The sequence below is a fragment of the Megascapheus bottae genome, chromosome 14 (genome assembly GCF_031878675.1).
Source record: "Megascapheus bottae isolate mThoBot1 chromosome 14, mThoBot2.hap1, whole genome shotgun sequence".
Lineage (NCBI taxonomy): Eukaryota > Metazoa > Chordata > Mammalia > Rodentia > Geomyidae > Megascapheus > Megascapheus bottae.
The window spans coordinates 52,616,343-52,635,628 of record NC_143522.1 but is presented as its reverse complement, the minus strand read 5'-3'; the positions used below and the strand labels follow the sequence as shown (position 1 = coordinate 52,635,628).

Genomic DNA, 19,286 nt, shown 5'->3' with positions numbered 1-19,286 from the left:
TTCACCAACATAAACCATTTTACACATTTGGGAATCCTCATGCTATCAGTTGGGATCCATCTCTATTTTACAGACAGGAAAATGAGGCTCAAAAATTACAAACCTGGGCCGGGAGTTTGGCCTAGTGGTTAAAGTGCTTGCCTAGCATGCGCGAAGACCCGGGTTCGATTCCTTGGTACCACATACATACAAAAAAAGCTGGAAGTGGTGCTGAGGCTCAAGTGGTAGAGCTCTAGCCTTGAGAAAGTCCAAGGACAGTGCTCAGGCCCTGAGCTCAAGCCCAGGACTGGCAAAAAAAAAAAAAAATTACAAACCTGACTGGTCATGGTGGCTCACGCCTGTAATCCTTGCTACTCAGGAGGCTGAGATCTGAGGATCAATATTCAAAACCAGCCCAGGCAATAAAAAACATGAGGCTCTTACCTCCAATTAACCACTAGAAAATGGGAAGTGGGGATCAGGCTCAAGTGGTAGGGTGGTAGCATTGAGCTGAAGAGCTCAAGGCCAACACCCAGGCTCAGGTATAGGGCAGTAGCCTTGAGCTAGAGAGCTCAGGGACAGTGCCCATGCCCAGAGTTCAAGCCCCATAACCCACAAAGAAGAAAAAAAAAATGATAAACCTGTGAGAGCCAGTGGGTGTGTCTACCTACTCAGAAGACTAAGATCTGAGGTTCACAGTTCAAAACCAGCTCAGGCAGGAATATCATTGAGACTTTCCTTTTTTTCTTCCTTTTTTTTTTTTTTTTCTTTTGGTTGGTCCTGGCGCTTGAACTTGGGGCCTGGGCACTGTCCCTGGGCTCTTTTGCTCAAGGCTAGTGCTCTACCACTTTGAGCCACAGCAGCATTTCCAGTTTTGTTTTGTGGGTCATGTGGCTTGAATTCTGCTTAGGCGCTGTCCCTAAGCTCCTCCACTCAAGGCTACTTCCTGGACCTGGGCGGTGTCCCTGAGCTCTTCAGCTCAAGGCTACCACCCTACTCTTGAGCTAAGCCCCACTTCCTGTTTTCTAGAGGTTAATTAGAGATAAAAGTCTCAGGCACCCACCTAGCTAGGATAAGGGCTTGAATTAAATCTTTAAAAAGGGAAGGAGGGATGGATAGAAGAAGGGAAAAGATTATAAACTTGTAGCATTCTGGAGGCTGAGACAGGAGAATCCCAAGATAGCAGCTAGTCTCGTTATATGATAGACCTATCTCAAAAAGCAGACAACCCAGGTGCTGGTGGTTCACCCCTCTAATCCCAGCTACTCAGGATGCTGAGATTTGTGGATCCTGGGTTAAAGCTAGCCTAGGCAAACAAATCTGAAAGGCTCTTATCACAAATGGAAGTAGAGCTGGGGCTCAAGTGGTAGAGTGCTAACCTTGAGCAGAAAAGCTAAGCAAGACTTAGGAGTTCAAGTCCCAGTACTGGCACACACACATGTGCACATGCACGTTAACAAACCTCAGTCTAGACATGTACATCAATGATTGCCAACCCCTCGATTTCATCCCTGGCGTTGGAAAAAGAAATTACAACCTGGATTCAGGGTGGAGCTAGGATTTGAATTGAGACCTGTGTAAATTACAAGCCATATCTCTCCCTCTCCCTGGGAGGTCTGGATTCCACTTCCTAAGTGGGTACTGAAATAAGCTACTGCACCTATCTGCCTCCATTTCTTCATTCATAAAGAAGGATGACGCTTACTATTGCCACATAACACTGGCTCCTTCCATGAATTAGCCCAGAGCATGCATGGACTCTGGATGAGTCACTGTCAGTGGACGTGGCGCCAGGACCCTGGGCTCAGGAGAGAAGCTGCAGGTGGGGATGGGGGAATACAAGCTGGGGTGGACAGTTATAATTCTTTTCTACTCCCCAGACCTTTGGAGAGAAGCTTTTGGGCGTTGTGGCCTGGATCATGCCCATCTCTGTTGCCCTGTCCACTTTCGGAGGCGTCAATGGGTCTCTCTTCACATCCTCCCGGTGAGTCTTGCCCAGGCCCTTTCTGGAAGCTTCTGCTGTGTGTGTTCTGTGTGGATTTGGTGGGCTTGTCTCTATCCGTGGTGTAGGCTCCTTCCGAAATAACTTTGCAGAAATGTGTATGTCAGTGTGGGTACTGAGGGGGTATGCTACACACATAGGGACTGGTGCACGTGGGGTTCAGGCCGTTGGTCCTTCGCCTGTGATGGGCTACATTGTTTCTGAAGGAACAAGGGGCTGTGATTTGCAGCAGTGCTTTGGCTATAGTCTACTGACCTATGCCCAGGCTGCTGCTGGCTAGAAAAGAGCCCCACTCTGAAAAGGATCAGGAGGGATTCCTGTCTTGGAGCTTCTAGATCTGGTATCCCCTGTATTCTAGAACAAGGCTGGACATGGAATAAGAGCACTCAGAGTGTCAGGACCATTTCAGGTCTGGTCCCTACTCAATAGGCAGATGTTACTCAACTGGATGCTGGTGGCTCGAACCTGGAATCCTAGCTACTTGGGAGGCTGGGGTCTAAGGATTGAGATGCAAAGCCAATCCAGGCACAAAAGGCTACTAGACTCTATCTCTAAAATATCTGGCAAAAAGCTGAACAGGAGGTATGGTTCAAGAAAGATCAAGGACCTGAGTTCAAATCTTAGTGAAAAATCCCACAGGGATGTTTCTGTGACATGACAAGTAGAACCATCGTTTAGAAACCCAGGGCAGAAGAGAAGGTGTGTGGGTGTCCAGAGCCTATGACACTCACCCACAGAAACCTCATGTGCGTGTTACACAGGAGCCGTGGCTGCCTGCAAGCCCCAGCCAAGGGTGGACAGTGGAAGAGCAGTGACACATGAGGCTGTTGGAGGACAGTGACTGGCTACAGTCGCTTTAGAGTGGGGTTTGTCCCTCAGGCAGGCCACGCAGCGGCCTGTGTGCATGCAGCATAGTTGTGCATGCATGTGGGAGACGGTGGTGCACTGTGGGCTCAGCCCTCTGCTTCAGAGGCTGGGCATCACCTACCCAGACCTCCTTTGCTCATCTTCTGGTTCTTTCTGTCCCCCCTCCTTCCTCTGCTTCCTTGCCTCTTTCCTGTTCTGGGATCCTGAGGAGCCAGGACACCGGAGAACACTGAGGGGACCCGGGCAGTTATTCTCAGTCCTGGCTGCATGTAGAGGAAGGGTGGGAATGAGGGGCCCTGGCTGTGTGCACAGTGAGGTCCCACCAGGGACCAGGGCTCAGTCTGGTGCATGTGGCTGCATGGCAAGGGGATATGGCATGAGGAGGGAGGTGAGTGAGTGCATGAGACCAGTGACACTGGTCTAGGTGACACAGGGCGGCAAGTCTACATCTCACAGCTGCTGCTGTTCACGCACGCTATCCTCATATACCATTTACAAAGCAAAGAACCGTTCTCTTCAGAACTCCTCACGTGTTGGGGGCGGGGGATGCCTGTAATCACAGCACTTGGGAAACTAACATAGGAAGATTTTGAGTTCAAGGCCAGTCTGGGCTACATAGACATACTATCTCAAAACAAAACAAAACAAAACAAAAACCTGCAAATGTGTGTCTTTCTGTCCCTATCACACCATCCCTTTCCTCCGAGGTGCTGGCTTCAAACCTTCATCCTCACATCTCAGCCTCCTGAGTAGCTAGGATTATAGGTATGACCAGCACCTGGCTGCCATTTTACTGTTTTGTTTGTTTGTTTTGTTTTGTTTTTGCCAGTCCTGGGGCTTGAACTCAGAGCCTGAGCACTGTGTTGGGCTTTCTCAAGGTTAGTGCTCTACCACTTGAGCCACAGCACTGCTTCTGGCTTTTTCTGTGTATGTGGTACTGAGGAATCGAACCTGGGTCTTCTTGCATGCTAGGCAAGCACTCTACCACTAGGCCACCCTCCTGGATTCTCATGCAATTTTCTTTTTTACACATTTCCAAAAATAGGTTTTAAATTTATTGAGACCACAGTATTCTTCATTCCTTCCTAACTTCCTTCCTTCCTTTCTGCCTTACATACACTTGCTATGTAGTTCAAGTTAGCCTGAAACTCTGAATCTCCCCCCACCCCCCACACACACTCCTCCTGCCTTCCTGGTGCTTGGATTACAAGTGTACTGCTCCATGACAGGCTTAGAATCACAGTTTTCTCTCCCTCCCTCCCTCTCTCTCCCTGTCTCTCTCTCTCTCTCTCTCAAATTTAATGTTACATTGTGATTATATACATGTTCTCTTACAACCTTGGTTGATTTGTTTTCAAAACAATCTTTCTTTTTCTTTCTTAATTGTGCTAGTCCTGAGGCTTGAACTCAAGGCCTGAATGTAGTCCCTGAGCTTTTTTGCTTAAAGCTTGAACCACAGTTCCACTTCCAGCTGTGTGTGTGATTACTTAAAGATAAGAGTCTCATGGACTTTTCTGCCCAGGCTGGATTCAAATCCCAATCCTCAGATCTCACCCTCCTGAATAGCTAGAATTACAAGCATGAGCAACAAACACCCAGCTTCAAAAACATTTTTTAAATTTTTATTTTTTTTTTTACCAGTCCTGGGCTTGAGCTCAGGGCCTGAGCACTGTCCTTGGACTTTTTCAAGGCTAGAGCTCTACCACTTGAGCCTCAGCACCACTTCCGGCTTTTTTCTATATATGTGGTACCGAGGAATCAAACCCGGGTCTTCATGCATGCTAGGCAAGCACTCTACCACTAGGCCAAACCCCCAGCCAGCATATTTTCTTTAATCTATCAAATCCTTTTAAGCATTTAGGATATTTCCAGGTTTTTTTTTTCTTATCATCAGAATATCTTATAGGGCAGAGGATATAACTTAAAGATGCACAGGCCCTATGTGAAGTAATGCACCTTCTATCTGGTGAATATGATGTAACTCTTCTATTAATTACAATAAAAAATATATGAAAAAAGATGCATAGACTCTATGTTTAATATCCAGGATTGAAAAATAATAAAATGACAATAATAATAATAACTTTATGTATGTATATAGATAGATATGTATATAGAGAGATATATATATTATATATATATGCCTATCCATTCATTTCTTTGGGACAGGAATTTCTTTGCTTAGGAATACAACAAGTAGCTCTAGTGGTATAAATTTTAAAGAGTATTATTTTAAAATTATTACAAAATATACAACAAAATGTATAGATTATAAGTATTCAATCTCATGGGTGTTGGCAGATATTTACAGTCATATGACCACCACCAGAACATTTCTATGGCTCCTCCAGGTTCCCACCTGACTCTTTTGTCTGCTGCTCACTACCTTCTGAATGGAGAAAAATATTTTAAAAGTTTTTCATGTACAATTCAGTCCCCACAAGTGTATCAAGGAATCGGTATTCTTTGTAGGTCAAGAAGGTCCCATTTTTTTTAAACCAGGCACCCATAGCTCCAGCCTGTAATTCTAGCTACTCAGGAGGCTGAGATCTGAAGATCAAGAGTCAAAGCCAGCTGGCCAGACAAATCTAAGAAACTCTTTTCTCCAATTAAATAGCAGAAAAGCTACATGTAGAGGTGTGGCTCAAATGCTAGAGTGTCAGCCTTGAAGTGAAAATAGCCCAGTGCCCAGGCCCTGAATTCAAGATGCAGAAACAGAATTTTAAAATAGCTCATTTTAAAAGGACCTACAGCATTAGAGGCTTTAGCAGTGGTGTCAAGTGACAAGCCAATCAGTGCCTTAAGCCAGCCAAACCACACCCAGGGTGAAGACGCATCCAGAAACACTGGTCTGACTCTGGATGGCCTATACATGCATTTGTGATGCGGGTCCCAGGATGACTCGTGGGTGGAAGATGTACACACAAAGGCCGGGTTCTGGTTGGAGAAGGGTGCTGCTGTACGGGCAGACAGTGGGCATGGATGAGGGTACCCTGGCGTGATGGTCTGGGGCTATCCCAAGCTGACCTGCTTTTCTCCCTGCTAGGCTGTTCTTTGCTGGAGCCAGAGAAGGTCACCTTCCCAGCGTGCTGGCCATGATTCACGTGAAGCGTTGTACCCCAATCCCGGCTCTGCTCTTCACAGTAAGGGCCTGCCTGCCACTAACCCAACACACGTTCTTTTTTGTGCTTATGCTCAGCTGGGAGTCCATAGTTATATACATACACCTTAAATAGTCTAGAAACTGTATTCATTGATTTTAGTGATAGTAAATAATGTAAGAAGCCAGGCACGGATAGCTCATAGCTATAATTCTAGCTTCTCAAGAGGCTGAGATTGGACAATCATGGATTAAAGCTAGCCAGAGCAAAAGAGTCCTTGAGACTCTTGCCTCCAATTTACCAGAAAAAAAAAAAGCCACAAGTGGAGCTTGTATGGGGGAAAAAAAAAAAGCCAAGGAACAGCTGCTAAAGGCCCTATATTCAAGTCCCAGTTCAAACACAAACAACAAATAAACAAAAAAGCCAGGCTCTGGTGACACACCCCTGTCATCCTAGCTACTCAGAAAGTGGAGATCTGAGGAGAGTGGTTCGAAGCCACTATCCTCATTTCCAGTTAACCACCAGAAACCCAGAAGTAGATCTGTGATAGAACATTAGCTTTGTACAAAAGCTCAAGGACAATGTCTAGGTCCTAAATTCAAGCCTCCCAAATATAAAGAATATGATGAGGAAAGATCTTGAGAGACAATATCTTAAAACTCTCAGGCTGGCGCTTTTTCCTCAGGATGGATGGAAGATGAGGCAGATAGAAGTGGTTGCCTTAGAATGCTGCAGTGTCGCAGAGACTTCCCCGTTTCCTGACACTTGTTTTCTTGGGGTATGGCTCTGGTGCAGCCTTGCTGGTTATCACACCACTCTCCACTCCACATCTCTGACCTCCCACCTTTTTGCCTCAGGAAACACAGTCCATTTCTTAAGAAATGTCACTGGAGCAAAGTCAGTGTGAAAGATACACCAAAATGGGGTGAGGTGATGGGAGGAATCTTATAAAGAGAAGACTCGATCACCTAAAGTTAGAAAAAGAGAAATTTGGAATAGAGAAAAGACAGGGGTTAAAATGTCCCTGGAGAGATAAAGGATAGAGCAACGACTTGCCACGATTGAGTTGGTAGTTATGTTTTAGTCTCCTGAATCCTGAATAGAATATTAAAAATGACTTGAGTGTACAGGAGAAGTGGCCAGAGGTTACCGGGGGAAATTCAGAATGTTCAGGCAGAGAGAAAGTGAGGTTTGTGACCACTTTGTTGTAGATGGAGGGAGAAGTGAGCCAACCATCTTTTCTTTCGAGCAGCTGATGCAATTCTTTGGCTGTAGGACAAGTACAACAAGAATGTGGCTTATCCACCCTTTATAATCTTCTCACCATAAGATTTCAGAGGAGACCAGAACCTTTCTTTGGCCTTCACAGATAATCAGGGAGCGAGAGTGTGGTTCCTTCTCTGAGAGCCACAGAGATAACTTTCAAGTTAGGAAGTGACCTTCATGAAGAAAACCTCATAGGGATATTATGAAGGTTAAATGAATTCCTATCATCAAAAGGCTCGGATAAAACCTGGCTATGTAACTTTATCCATATTAAAAAAAGAAAAAAAAAGGAAAATAAATGAGATGACTTGGCCAGAAAAAAGGAGAGGCACAATAACAAAGCTTTAATCTTCAGTTAATAAATGTTCCCTAAAAAGGAAACAAAAAGGAAAAGGAAATCTGCTTGAGGCTATAACCAAGAGAAAAATATAAAATGACACTAGGGTCACATTTGGCCAAACCAGGAGTCCGTGATGACTGGTTAGTCTCAAGAGCATACTATGGTTACATAATTTGATTATACTTTTGTAAGAAGAGAGAACTTCACTTATGTGTGTTATCCTAGCTAGCTACTCGGGAAAGCATGATCTGAGGCTTGTGAATCAAAGCCAGCCTAGACAGGAAAGTTCATCAGATTCCAACTAACCACCGAAAAGTCAGAAGCTGAGGCATGACTGAACTTGATCCAGTGTCCAGGCCATGAGTTCAAAGGGGAGGGAAGCTCCTAGCAACAAATATAGAGTAATGGCAGAGCTGCTAGGGATGGGAAGAAGTCTCCATCCTGAGATGTTCGCCACGTTATTTTATTTATTTACTTGGCCAGTCCTGGGCTTGAACTCAGGGCTGTCCTTGGACTTTCTCAAGACTAGAGCCCTACCACTTGAGCCACTGTAACCACTTCTGGCTTTCTCTTATGTTTGTGGTACCGAGGAATCGAGCCTGGATCTTTGTGCATGGTAGGCAGGCACTCTACCACTAGGCCACACTCCTGGCCCTCCCACACTTGTTTATTTAGTATAGTCGATATGGAGCGGAGGTTTTCTCCCTGACCTATGAACATCTTCCAGACCCCCAATGCCCTTCTCGTCGCCGATGAGCCCTTCTTTCCCCAGTGTCTCTCCACGTTGCTGATGCTGGTCACTAGTGACATGTACACACTTATCAACTACGTGGGCTTCATCAACTACCTCTTCTATGGGGTCACAGTTGCTGGACAGATCGTCCTTCGCTGGAAGAAACCTGACATTCCCCGCCCCATCAAGGTAAGAGGACCTGTTTGTTCTTGGGGGCTCCTTCTCCATCCTCCACCGGTCCTTGCCGCAGCACTGAGTCCATCACCTCTGTTCTTAGTCACTGACCGCAGGACAGCACCCTGTGATAGTAACAGACTGACAGACAAATCAAAGTCAAGAAAAATAACATAATCTCCCTACCCCCACCATTCCCTCTGAGAAAGCGAGGCCAGGAAGAAGGCTGCTACACCTCCAGCTTTCTTGATTTCCTAGGAACTAGTGGATTTAACTTCTCCATTTGTTTCTCTATTGAGACTGATCCTAGCCCCCCCCCAAAAAAAATAGTGGGGGCACTACTTGCCATTGTATTCTCCTATGAGCGCTACCAAGAGATGGTGGGGAGCCAGGTACCACATAAACCCAGATCCTGATCCTCCTTGCCTCTCCTCCACTCGAGGACCTCGGCAAGTGTTACAAGTTACTAGTAAGCCTGATCCTCACAGAGTCCTCTGGCTACCACAGGTGCTTGCCAGGGACTTGAGGGCACAGAAGACATGCGCAATGAGGATCCTTCCTTCCCCTTCCCCATCCTATTCGTGTTACACTGTCCAACCAACATTTGTTCTAGCACTTGTCCTGTCAGAGCTGAGGATATGAGACACAGGGTAGAGCAGAGCCCAGCCTGTGTCCTAAAAGATGTGGGTAAGGAAGAGGGATGGTGTCCTGATCTGGAGCTCACAGTGCCTCTCCACAGGTCAGCCTGCTGTTTCCCATCATCTACCTGCTGTTCTGGGCTTTCCTGCTGATCTTTAGCCTGTGGTCTGAGCCAGTGGTGTGTGGCATCGGCCTGGCTATCATGCTCACTGGAGTGCCAGTGTATTTCCTGGGTGTCTACTGGCAACACAAGCCCAAGTGTTTCAGCGGCTTTATTGGTGAGTTGTTGTGGCTCTGGTTGCACTGGGGGCTCTGGGACACAATGGTCAGCAGTTTGCCAGGGGAGTTCGAACTAAATCGAGAAACAGCCAAGTGCTGGTGGCTCATCTGTGTAATCTTAGCTACTCAGGAGACTGAGATCTGAGGACTGGGATTCGAAACCAGTCCTGCCAGACATCTGAGAAACCCTTATCTCTAAGCAGCAAAAACAAACAAACGAAAGGGTGCCAGGAGTTTAGCCTAGTGGTAGAGTGCTTGCCTAGCATACCCAAAGCCCTGGGTTTGATTCCTTGGTTCTACATATACAGAAAAAGCTGGAGGTGGTGCTGTGATTCAAATAAAAGACTCAAGGACAATGCCCAGGCCCTGAGTTCTAGCCACAGGACTGGCAAAAATAAATTCAGAAATAGAGGTATGGCTCAGGTAGTAGAGTACCAATTTCGAGCAATAGAGCTAAGCAAGAACCCAAGGTTCTAGCTGGATAGCAGTGAGTATCTCACACTTGTAATCCTAGCTACTTAGAAAGTTGGGATCTGAGGATTGTGGTTTAAAACCAGCCCAGGCAGGCAAGTCCATTAGACTAGAGTTTAAGTCCCATGATCAATAACAAAAAGAAGAATCCAAGGTTCTAAATTTAAACCTTAGTACTGGTACACACATGTGCCCATGCACACACACACAGTCAGGATCAGGAAGAATGCGTCACCTTCACCGGAGTCCACCGGGCTCTCAAGAAAGGGTTGGAGCCGGAAGTGGCAGATGTTTTCCCAAGACTCTCGGAGAGAAGAAAACAGCTGATGTTCTGCCACAGACATTAGACAGCCTGCCAGCCCTACTGCAGGACCTACCCAGTGCTGAGTGGAGGCCCGCAGCGACTCTGGAATTGGGTGGGGTCAAAGGGCCCAGGGCAGATGGAAGACTAGGTCCTAGATGAGTGAGTAACAGCAGACACAAAATAGCCAGCACTAGGGTCGGGAGCATGGCCTAATGACAGAGTGCTTGCCTAGCATACACGAAGCTCTGGGTTCAATTCCTCAGTACCACATACACAGAAAAAGCTAGAAGTGGTGCTGTGGCTCAAATGGTAGAGCACTAGCCTTGAGAAAGCCTAAAGACGGTGCTCAGGCCCTGAGTTCAAGCCCCAGGACTGGGGCGGGGGGAAAAAAGTCAGCATTAGAGAGTGAGCTGCTGGCTGCTCCACAACAGTAAAGCCTGGACGAGAAGGGCTGCTAGGGTCATGACCTGGTCAGCACTGACTTGGTTTCTCCATGTTTCCTTCTACAGAGTTGCTAACCCTGGTGAGCCAGAAGCTGTGCGTGGTTGTTTATCCCCAGATGGAGGGGGATTCGGGGCTAGAGGGGGCGAGTGAGGACATGGAGGAAGAACAGCAGCCACAGCAAGCCATGTACCAACCCACTCCCACCAGGGACCAGGACTCAGCGGAGCAGCCGCAGCCCTGAGGACACCACGTTCTCATACCTGCTCACCTGGCTGCTCCCTCCTTTCTCCTCCTTTCTGCCTGTTTTCCTTGCCTGGGTATGCACCACACACACACACACACACACACACACACACACACACACACACACACACACACACACACCACTCTACTTCTACCAGGCAGGAGCAGGTCCTATGTGTAAGTGGTGAATAATGATAAAGACACTGACATCCAAAGAAGCAGCCTGTCACCCCAGGGCGCATGTCCAAAGCCCCACGCAAGGACAGCCTACACTCCAGATGCTAGAGAAGAGTAGAGATGCCAAGAGTGCCCTTGAGGGTCCTGCCTCCCGGGCCCACACCCTCAGGTTGAATCCTGAATTACTACTGCCTTCCCTTTCCATTCCTGAGTCCCAGGAACGCTTGTGTTCTGAGACAAGTTCCCACCCCAGGGAGTTGCTTGGTGAAGACAAACTCAAGATTACCTTGAAGAGACCTAAACCCCTCTCTGTTTACCAGATACCCCAAAGTCAAATGGGTTCCCTTCCCTCCACCCTCTCTTTCCCACCATTCCTCTTCCTACCCGAATTGGCCTTCTTGTCCAGAAAGACTCCTTTCAGCAGACCTCCCCCTCACTGACCTATGGACCAAGGGCAGGAGAACTGTCCCTTCCCCAGCTCTAAGCTAGAGCTACAGAACACCCGGGGAAAGGCCCTGCCCCACCTCCTCCTGCCTCCTGCTCCCAACATGGTGCCAAGGCTCCCTGAAGCCAGAAAGACTTTATTCCCACTATGGTAGACAACTCTCTCTGCATGACCAAGACTCTGCTGCTTCTCCCTCCCCAACCCCTAGAGAGGAGTAAGGACTACAGCACAGCCACACCAAGCCAGCACTGCAGGTTCCCCTATCATGCTCTCCGCCTCCTCTGGGCCTTGGCTCAGGGGCCAGGTATGAAGGATCCGCAAGCCCTTCAGGCCTGAAACCAAATGGGAGCCAAACAGCTTCTAGTCACTTCATCCAAGAACTGGCCTAAAAATACCCCCTATTTCTATCCCTCAGGAGGTATTAGTGTTAAAAACCCCTTCCCTGGGAGGAAATGTCACTTCCTGTCTCTCCCCCACCCCCCTCACAGCTGCCCATTCTAGAATCTGGGGGACTGGGTGGAGAAGCTGTTTTGTAAAAATCACTTCCTTAAGCCAGGCCAGTGGCTCACACCTGTAGTCCTAGCTACTCAGGAGGCTGACATCTGAGGATCAAGGTTCACAAAAAGACCTGAGACTCTTATTTCCAGTTAACCTCTAGAAAATAGGAAGTGGGGCTTGGCTCAAGACTAGAGTGGTGGCCTTGAGCTGAAGAGCTCAGGGACAGTGCCCAGGGCCAGAGTTCAAGTCCCATGACCCACCAAAAAATGTCAGTTCCTTCTTGGGTTGGTATCAGTGGCTCTTGCCTGTGATCCTAGCTGAGCTCTAGGGACTGTGGTTCAAAGCCAGCCCACACCAGAAAATCCTTGAGACTCATCTCCAGTTAACCACCAAAAAGCCGGAAGTGGAGCTGTGACTCCAGCTGTAGAGCACTGGCCTTGAGCAGAAAAAGCTCAGGGACAGCGTGCAGGTTGGGTTCAAGAACCAGGACTGGTATACACACTCGCGCGCGCACGCACACACACACACACACACACACACACACACACACACACACACATCCCTGCTGTGCTAAGGACAGGATCCTTATATCCTGAGATGGAACACTTCCCTACCACCTCCCACTCCAATTCCATCTGCTGAAACTGGAATACCCAAGGGACTCTTCATGGCCTGAGTCAAGTCTCCCAGCTCCCATGTGGCTGGCTCTGTTGATCCCTTCCTGGTGAGAATGGAGCCCTTCAGAGAAGACTCCAGGCAGGCTGGGGGGAGCCTCTGGAGGACAAGGGACCAGCTCATGATCTTCCTCTTCTCATTCCTCCAGTCTCCTACCCTTCTTCAATTATTATTATTTTCTCTTTTTTGTAAAGTGGATGCCTTACTTTTTGGATACATATTTTTGAAGCCTTTATTTCTATTTCTTTTGGATTTTTTTAATGTAAGATTGAGGAATAGAGTTAGAACCTTGATCATCTTCTGTCAGTGAATTGGTTTTAGGTTTTAGACTTTTTTTGTGTGTAGGTTTTTATTTTCTTTTCATGGAATAAAATTTTAAATGGAAATGAATTTGGTGTTGATAATTAAATGACCTTCTCAAAGTCAGTGGATTTTTTTTTTTTTCTTAATCAAGAGGTCCTGGGTTGTCTGGTTGTTTCTAGGATGGCATTCTGAAAGCCCTTCACCTCCATAAACTTCAAGGCTGCCCCTAGGGACTCAGCCTGTACATTCAAACTACCTCTGCCTCCTTCTGTGGAGTCACAAGGGGTGATAGTGTCCAAAAAGAAATGTACTCTTAGCCAAGTGCTGGTAACTAATGCCTGTAATCCTAACTACTCAGGTGGCTGAGATCTGAGGATCAAGGTACAAAGCCAGGATGGGCAGAAAAATCTGTGAGACTCTCCAGTTAACCACCAGAAAACTAGAGCTGGTGCTGTAGCTCAGTGATAGCTGTGAGCAGAATCGCTCAGACAACACCCAGGCCCTGAATTAAAGCCCCATAACTGACATTAAAAAAATAAAATGGAGCCGGGAGTTTGGCCTAGTGGTAGAGTGCTTGCCTAGCATGCACGCAGACCCGGGTTCAATTCCTCGGTACCACATGCATAGAAAAAAGCTGAAAGTGATGCTGAGGCTCAAGTGGCAGAGCTCTAGCCTTGAGAAAGTCCAAGGACAGGGCTCAGGCCCTGAGCTCAAGCCCAGGACTGGCAAAAAAAAATAAATACATAAAATAAAATGTACTCTACCTGACTTAGGTAACTTTAACTCTCTGAGTACATCAACTTTATAATAATAACAATCTTATAAAAGGTTAAACAAAAAGGGGGGGCTGAGAGTTTGGCCTAGTGGCAGAGTGCTTGCCTAGTATGCACGAAACCCTGGGTTCAATTCCATTGTACCACATACACAAAAAGAGATGGAAGTGCTGCTGTGGCTCAAGTGGTAGAGAACTAGCCTTGAGAAAGCCCAAGGCAGTGCCCAGGCCCTGAGTTCAAGTCCCAGGACCGACAAAAAGTTATTAAGCTTTGGTATATCATCCTCAAAGCTAGTATGCTGACCCAAAAGAAAAGCCAATTATTTCCTAAGGTGGCAAGAAGTCAGCTCAGCAGGCAAAGGCAAGGTTGGTGCCCCAAAGCCTGACAACAAAGACTTCAGCTGAATAGGGAGGGCTGAGTAAAGACTAAAGCATCCATGAGGTGCTGAGACTGAGATCTGAAGATCATGGTTCAAAGCTAGCCCAGGCAGAGAAAGTCCCAGAGACTCCTAGCTCCAATTAACCATCAAAAAAAGCTGAAAGTAGAAGTGTCGATCAAGTGGTAGAGTTCTGGCCTTGAGCAAAGTAGCTCTGGGACCATGCCCAGGCCCTGAGTTCAAGCCTTGGTAATGGCACACCAAACAAATAAACAATAAAGCACCTAGATCATCCAAAGAGCTTCCTAGGAGAGTCAGCCATGAAGAGCTATCTGAGAGGATGATTAGCTTAGGACTAGGGAAAAGGAAGACAAAGAAGATAGGCTAAAATCAGGTGCCAAAAGCTCACACCTGTAATCCTAGCTAATCAGGAGGATGGAATCTGAGGATTGAGGTTCAAAGCCAGCCTGGGCACATGAAGTCCACGAGACTCTTATCTTCAATTAACCACCAGAAAACCAGAAGTGGCACTGTGGCTCAAAGTATAGAATGCTAGCCTTGAGCTGAAGAGTTCAGGGACAGAGTTCAAACCCCATGAAAGAGAAACAGAAAAAGGTTAAGTACTTTCTAGTGTTTGGCGTGAACTGCGAGAGGAAGCTGATGGCACTGCATCCAATTCTTGCTTCAGTCTGTCCTCAGGCAGCATCATTCCAGAGCCGGCTCTGCTGTTAGACCTACAGCCTGTGGGGATGGAACAGAGAGGCAGACTTCCTCCTTCACCCTTGGTGACACTGAGGACACTGCCAGGTTGGATACTCCAGACTAGCTTAACACCCCTGCTGGGGTTGTGGCATTTCCTGGCAGGACACTTGCCATCCTCAGGGACACCCAGCCACCATGCCAGATACTTAGCTCCTAGGCTCAGCCAACCACAGAATAGTTGTGTGTCCTGGGGCAAGTCACTTCACCTGTTTAACATTTCTGGAGGAGGTGTGATGAGGCCTAATCTCAGTAGAGGCCAGCCTTGTGCAAGAAGCTATTCACCAAGCCTCCCATCCATTTTTTATTAGTTGTTTGTTTATTTATTTTGTTGATCATGGGGATTGAACTCTGGGCCTGGTGGCTGTCCCTGAGCTCTTCAGCTCATTTGGTTTAACCATTTATAACAACAATTTCAGTAACTGTTATTGATCAAGTAGAAACAAGGTTCACATTCCAAACTGTTCAATTTTTGATTATTTCTAGAATTTCCAGGTGACAATCTAAAGATAGTTATGCTCAGTTTCCTTCACCATCTACATAGAAAAAGCTGGAAGTGGTGCTGTGGCTCAAGTAGTAGAGCTCTAGCCTTGAGAACAGCAAGAAACTCAGGGACAGAGCCCAGGCCCTGAGTTCAAGCCCCAGGACTGGCCAAAAAATTAGCAAACTGACATGATTGGTATGAGGAACTAAGCCTATCAAAAATATGTTTACAGAAACAAAGCAAGCAGAGTGGAATAAGCAGGGGCTAAGGGCAAGCATTTTTTGGAGGATTCTCCTAGAGCAACCCATGCCACATCTGCAATTCAAAGAATGACCTAGATCGCTTCTGGAGTTGTCAGAACTGGATCAGAAAGTCCCCATCATCTATTAAGACACCAAGATGGCAGTAAGTACAAGATGATGGTGTTACTTAGCCTGTCTCCATATTTTAGGTCTTAGCTGGTTAAATGGAGATAACAGTCTCCCAGGGCTGGGCACAGGTGGTTTACACCTGTAATCCTAGCTACTCAACAAGCTGAGACCTGAGGATCTCTAGTTCAAGTCAGTGGAGAAAGGAAGTCAGTGGAGACACTTATCTCCAATTAATTGCCAAAAGAGCCAGAAGTGGAACTGTGACTCAAGTGGTAGAGGGCCAGCCTTGACCAAAGAAACTCAAGGACCTTGTCAAAACCCTGAGTTCAAGCCCAAGAACCAGCAATACAAACACACACGCACGCACGCACGCACGTACGTGCGCACGCACACAGATACGCAAATCTTCTCCTGGACTCTTCTGCTCACAATCCTCAGATCTCAGCCTTCTGGGTAACTAAGATTACAAACAGGAGTTCCTCTTCCTCAGCTCATCCACTTTTCCTGGCCTGCCCCATTTCTGGGCTTTTCCCACTCCACTGAGACACTAGTTCCTGGGAGTTCTGTCTGTACAAAGACACCTGCTGATCTTTTCAACCTGATTAAATGGCCAGATGTGAATCTCTTCCTGAGCAACAAACCTTTATTTTATTTTATTTTATTTTACTTTTTGTCAGTCCTGGGAGTGAGCTCAGGGCCTGAGCACTGTCCTTAGACACTTGAACCTTAGCACCACTTCTGGCTATATATGTGATACCAAGGAATCGAACCCAGGTCTTCGTGCATGCTAGGTAAGCACTCTACCACTAGGCCAAACTCCTGGCCCCCAAACCTTTATTTATTTATTTATTTATTTTTGCCAGTCCTGGTCTTGGGCTCAGGGCCTGAGCACTGTCCTTGGACTTTCTCAATGCTAGCACTCTACCACTTGAGCTTCAACACCACTTCCGGCTTTTTTTCTATGTATGTGGTACCTAGGAATCGAACCCAGGTCTTCGTGCATGCTAGGCAAACACTCTACCACTAGGCCAAACTCCCGGCCCCAAACCTTTATTTTTAACCCAGGTCTTTTTCCTGGCTTAACTCTGCCAGTCACTTAAAAAAAAAGAAAAAGAAAAAGAAAAAAAAGAAAAGAAAAATTATTAGTGACTCACGCCTGTAATCCTAGCTACTCAGGAGGCTGAGATCTGAGGATCACGGTTCAAAGCAGCCCAGGTACTAAAGTCCATGAGACTCTTATCTCCAATTAACCACCAGAAAACCAGAAGTGGTGCTGTGGCTCAAGCTAAAGAGCTCAGAGACAACGCCCAGGCCCAGAGTTCAAGTCCCGTGACTGACAAAAATTATTATAATGTTGGTTATAGTTACATAAGTCAGGGAAAAAGTACATCTCTTGGGGCCAGGAGTTTGGCCTAGTAGGAGTGTTTGCCTAGCATGCACAAAGACCCGAGTTCAGTTCCTCAGTACCACATACATAGAAAAGCCAGAAGTGGTGCTGTGGCTCAAGTGGTAGAGTGCTAGCCTTGAGAACACTCAAGGACAGTGCCCAGGACCTGAGTTCAAGCCCCAGGACTGGCAAAAAAAAAAAAGGACCAGAAACTAGTGGCTTACTCTTGTAGTCCTAGCTACTCAGGAGAATGAGATCAAAGGAATGTGGTTTCAGCCTAGATAGAAAGTCTGAGATATTCTATTTCAAAATACATAAATAACCTGAGCTACAGTACCAGCTGAGCAAGTTCAAGACCCTGAGTTTCAGCCTCAGTACTAGGAGAAAAGAAAGCTTAAGATGCCATACTAAACACCAGGAGTAGGTGAGAAGGAAGAAGGGGACTTGTACTCCAAATCTACTATACATATACATGATCTTATTCTAAGTTTAAACAACCCTTTGGAGGAGGCATTACCACTACCATTTGACAGGTAAGATGAAGCGGTTACCAAGATCATCAAGATAAGCTATCAGGAAGCTAAGACAAGACAATCATGACTTAAAGCCAGGTGTGGCAGAAAAATCTGTGAGATTCCTACCTCCAATTAACCAGCCAGAAATGGAGCTGAGGCTCAAGTGGCAGCCTTGAGTGAAAAAGCTACGAGAGGCCAGGAGCGCGGCCTAGTGGTAGAGTGCTTGCCTAGCATGCCTGAAGCCCTGTGTTCAATTCCTCAGTACCACATACAGAGAAAAAGCCAGAATTGGCGCTGTGACTCAAATGACAGAGTGCTAGCCTTGAGCAAAAGTGTCCAAGGACAGTGTCCAGGCCCTGAGTTCAATCCGCAGGACTGACCCCCCCCACCAAAAAAAAAAAAAAGAAAGCTAAGGGACAGGACACACACACACACACACACACACACACACACACACACACACACACACACACACAGATGGTAGATGCGGGAGCCAGCTTTTACCCCAGATCTGACATTTCTCAACTCTGCTCAGTCACTTCCCTTTGGGGAAGCCTGGTGCTCAGGGAGTTAGCGTGTGAAGGGGGCCGGTCATCAAGTCACTAACATAATATACATTCATTGTTTTAGTTAATCCAAACAAATGGCAACATCCATGCAACGGGACCAGGATCTTTCCCTTCTTGAGCATCAAGAAGCACCCCTAGCCCCTGGCTAGTGCTGTCCTCTCATCTCCCTCCCTCCCACCCCCAGCCCTTCCCCAGCCCTGCATCTAGAGCACCAGCTGCCCACCAAATCTTCAGTTGCTAGGAAACGCTGATGTCAGTGGGCAGGCGCATTGGCCCTTTCCAGGAACACAGGGACCCCAACCACTTATCTCAATGACCCAAGCTGCCAGCTTTCTCATTTCCTGCCGGCTGTGTTTGTACATCTCCTCGCTTCCTCCAGCACCCAATTTGCTGCTCCTGAGGCAGCCTTCCTCTGACCCTGACTGGGAGTGACTGGTTCTCTGAGTCACATAGCAATCCCCTCCCCATCCCTTCAGCCCTGTGTCATTTCAAGAGCAAAGCCATGGCCTTTCTGAGACCAGCAAGGGAGTTGGATCTCTCAACCTTATTTGTTGTTGTAGTCGTTGTTAATAAATATAGGATTAAAAATAGTGTCTGTGGCTGGGAGGGTAGCCTAGTGGTAGAGTGCTCGCCTAGCATACACGAAGTGCTGGGTTTGATTCCTCAGTACTACATACATACATTTTTAAAAAAAAAGCCAAAAGTGGTGCTGTGGCTCAAGTGGCAGAGCACTAGCCTTGAGTAAAAGAAACTCAGGGACAGTGCCCAGGCCCTGAATTCAAGCCCCAAGACTGACCCCCCCCAAAAAAAAAAAACAGAGAAAGAAACATACTCATCACCTGACTTAAGAAATGGTAACCCCTAGGTATGACACCTCAATAACAATAAATTATTATTATTACTTTTTTGCCAGTCCTGGGCTTGAGCTCAGGGCCTGAGCACTGTCCTTGGACTTTCTCAAGGCTAGAGCTCTACCACTTGAGCCTCAGCACCACTTCTGGCTTTTTTTCCTATGTATGTGGTACTGAGGAATCAAACCCGGGTCTTGGTGCACACTAGGCAAGCACTCAACCACTAGGTCAAACTCCCGGCCCCAATAAATTATATTTTTT

At 46.9% G+C, this 19,286-nt stretch overlaps 1 protein-coding gene across 1 annotated transcript in view; it reads left to right on the top strand.

The window, feature by feature from the left end:
• Positions 1-11,185, top strand: part of Slc7a8 (solute carrier family 7 member 8) — a 64,665-nt gene extending 53,480 nt beyond the window's left edge. Inside the window, exons 7-11 of the mRNA XM_090345249.1 lie at positions 1,860-1,963; positions 5,895-5,991; positions 8,328-8,477; positions 9,202-9,379; positions 10,665-11,185. Coding sequence (XP_090201375.1) covers positions 1,860-1,963; positions 5,895-5,991; positions 8,328-8,477; positions 9,202-9,379; positions 10,665-10,840 — 705 coding nt within the window. The 3' untranslated portion in view covers positions 10,841-11,185. The remainder of the gene's footprint in view (positions 1-1,859; positions 1,964-5,894; positions 5,992-8,327; positions 8,478-9,201; positions 9,380-10,664) is intronic.
• Positions 11,186-19,286: the final 8,101 nt, after the last annotated feature.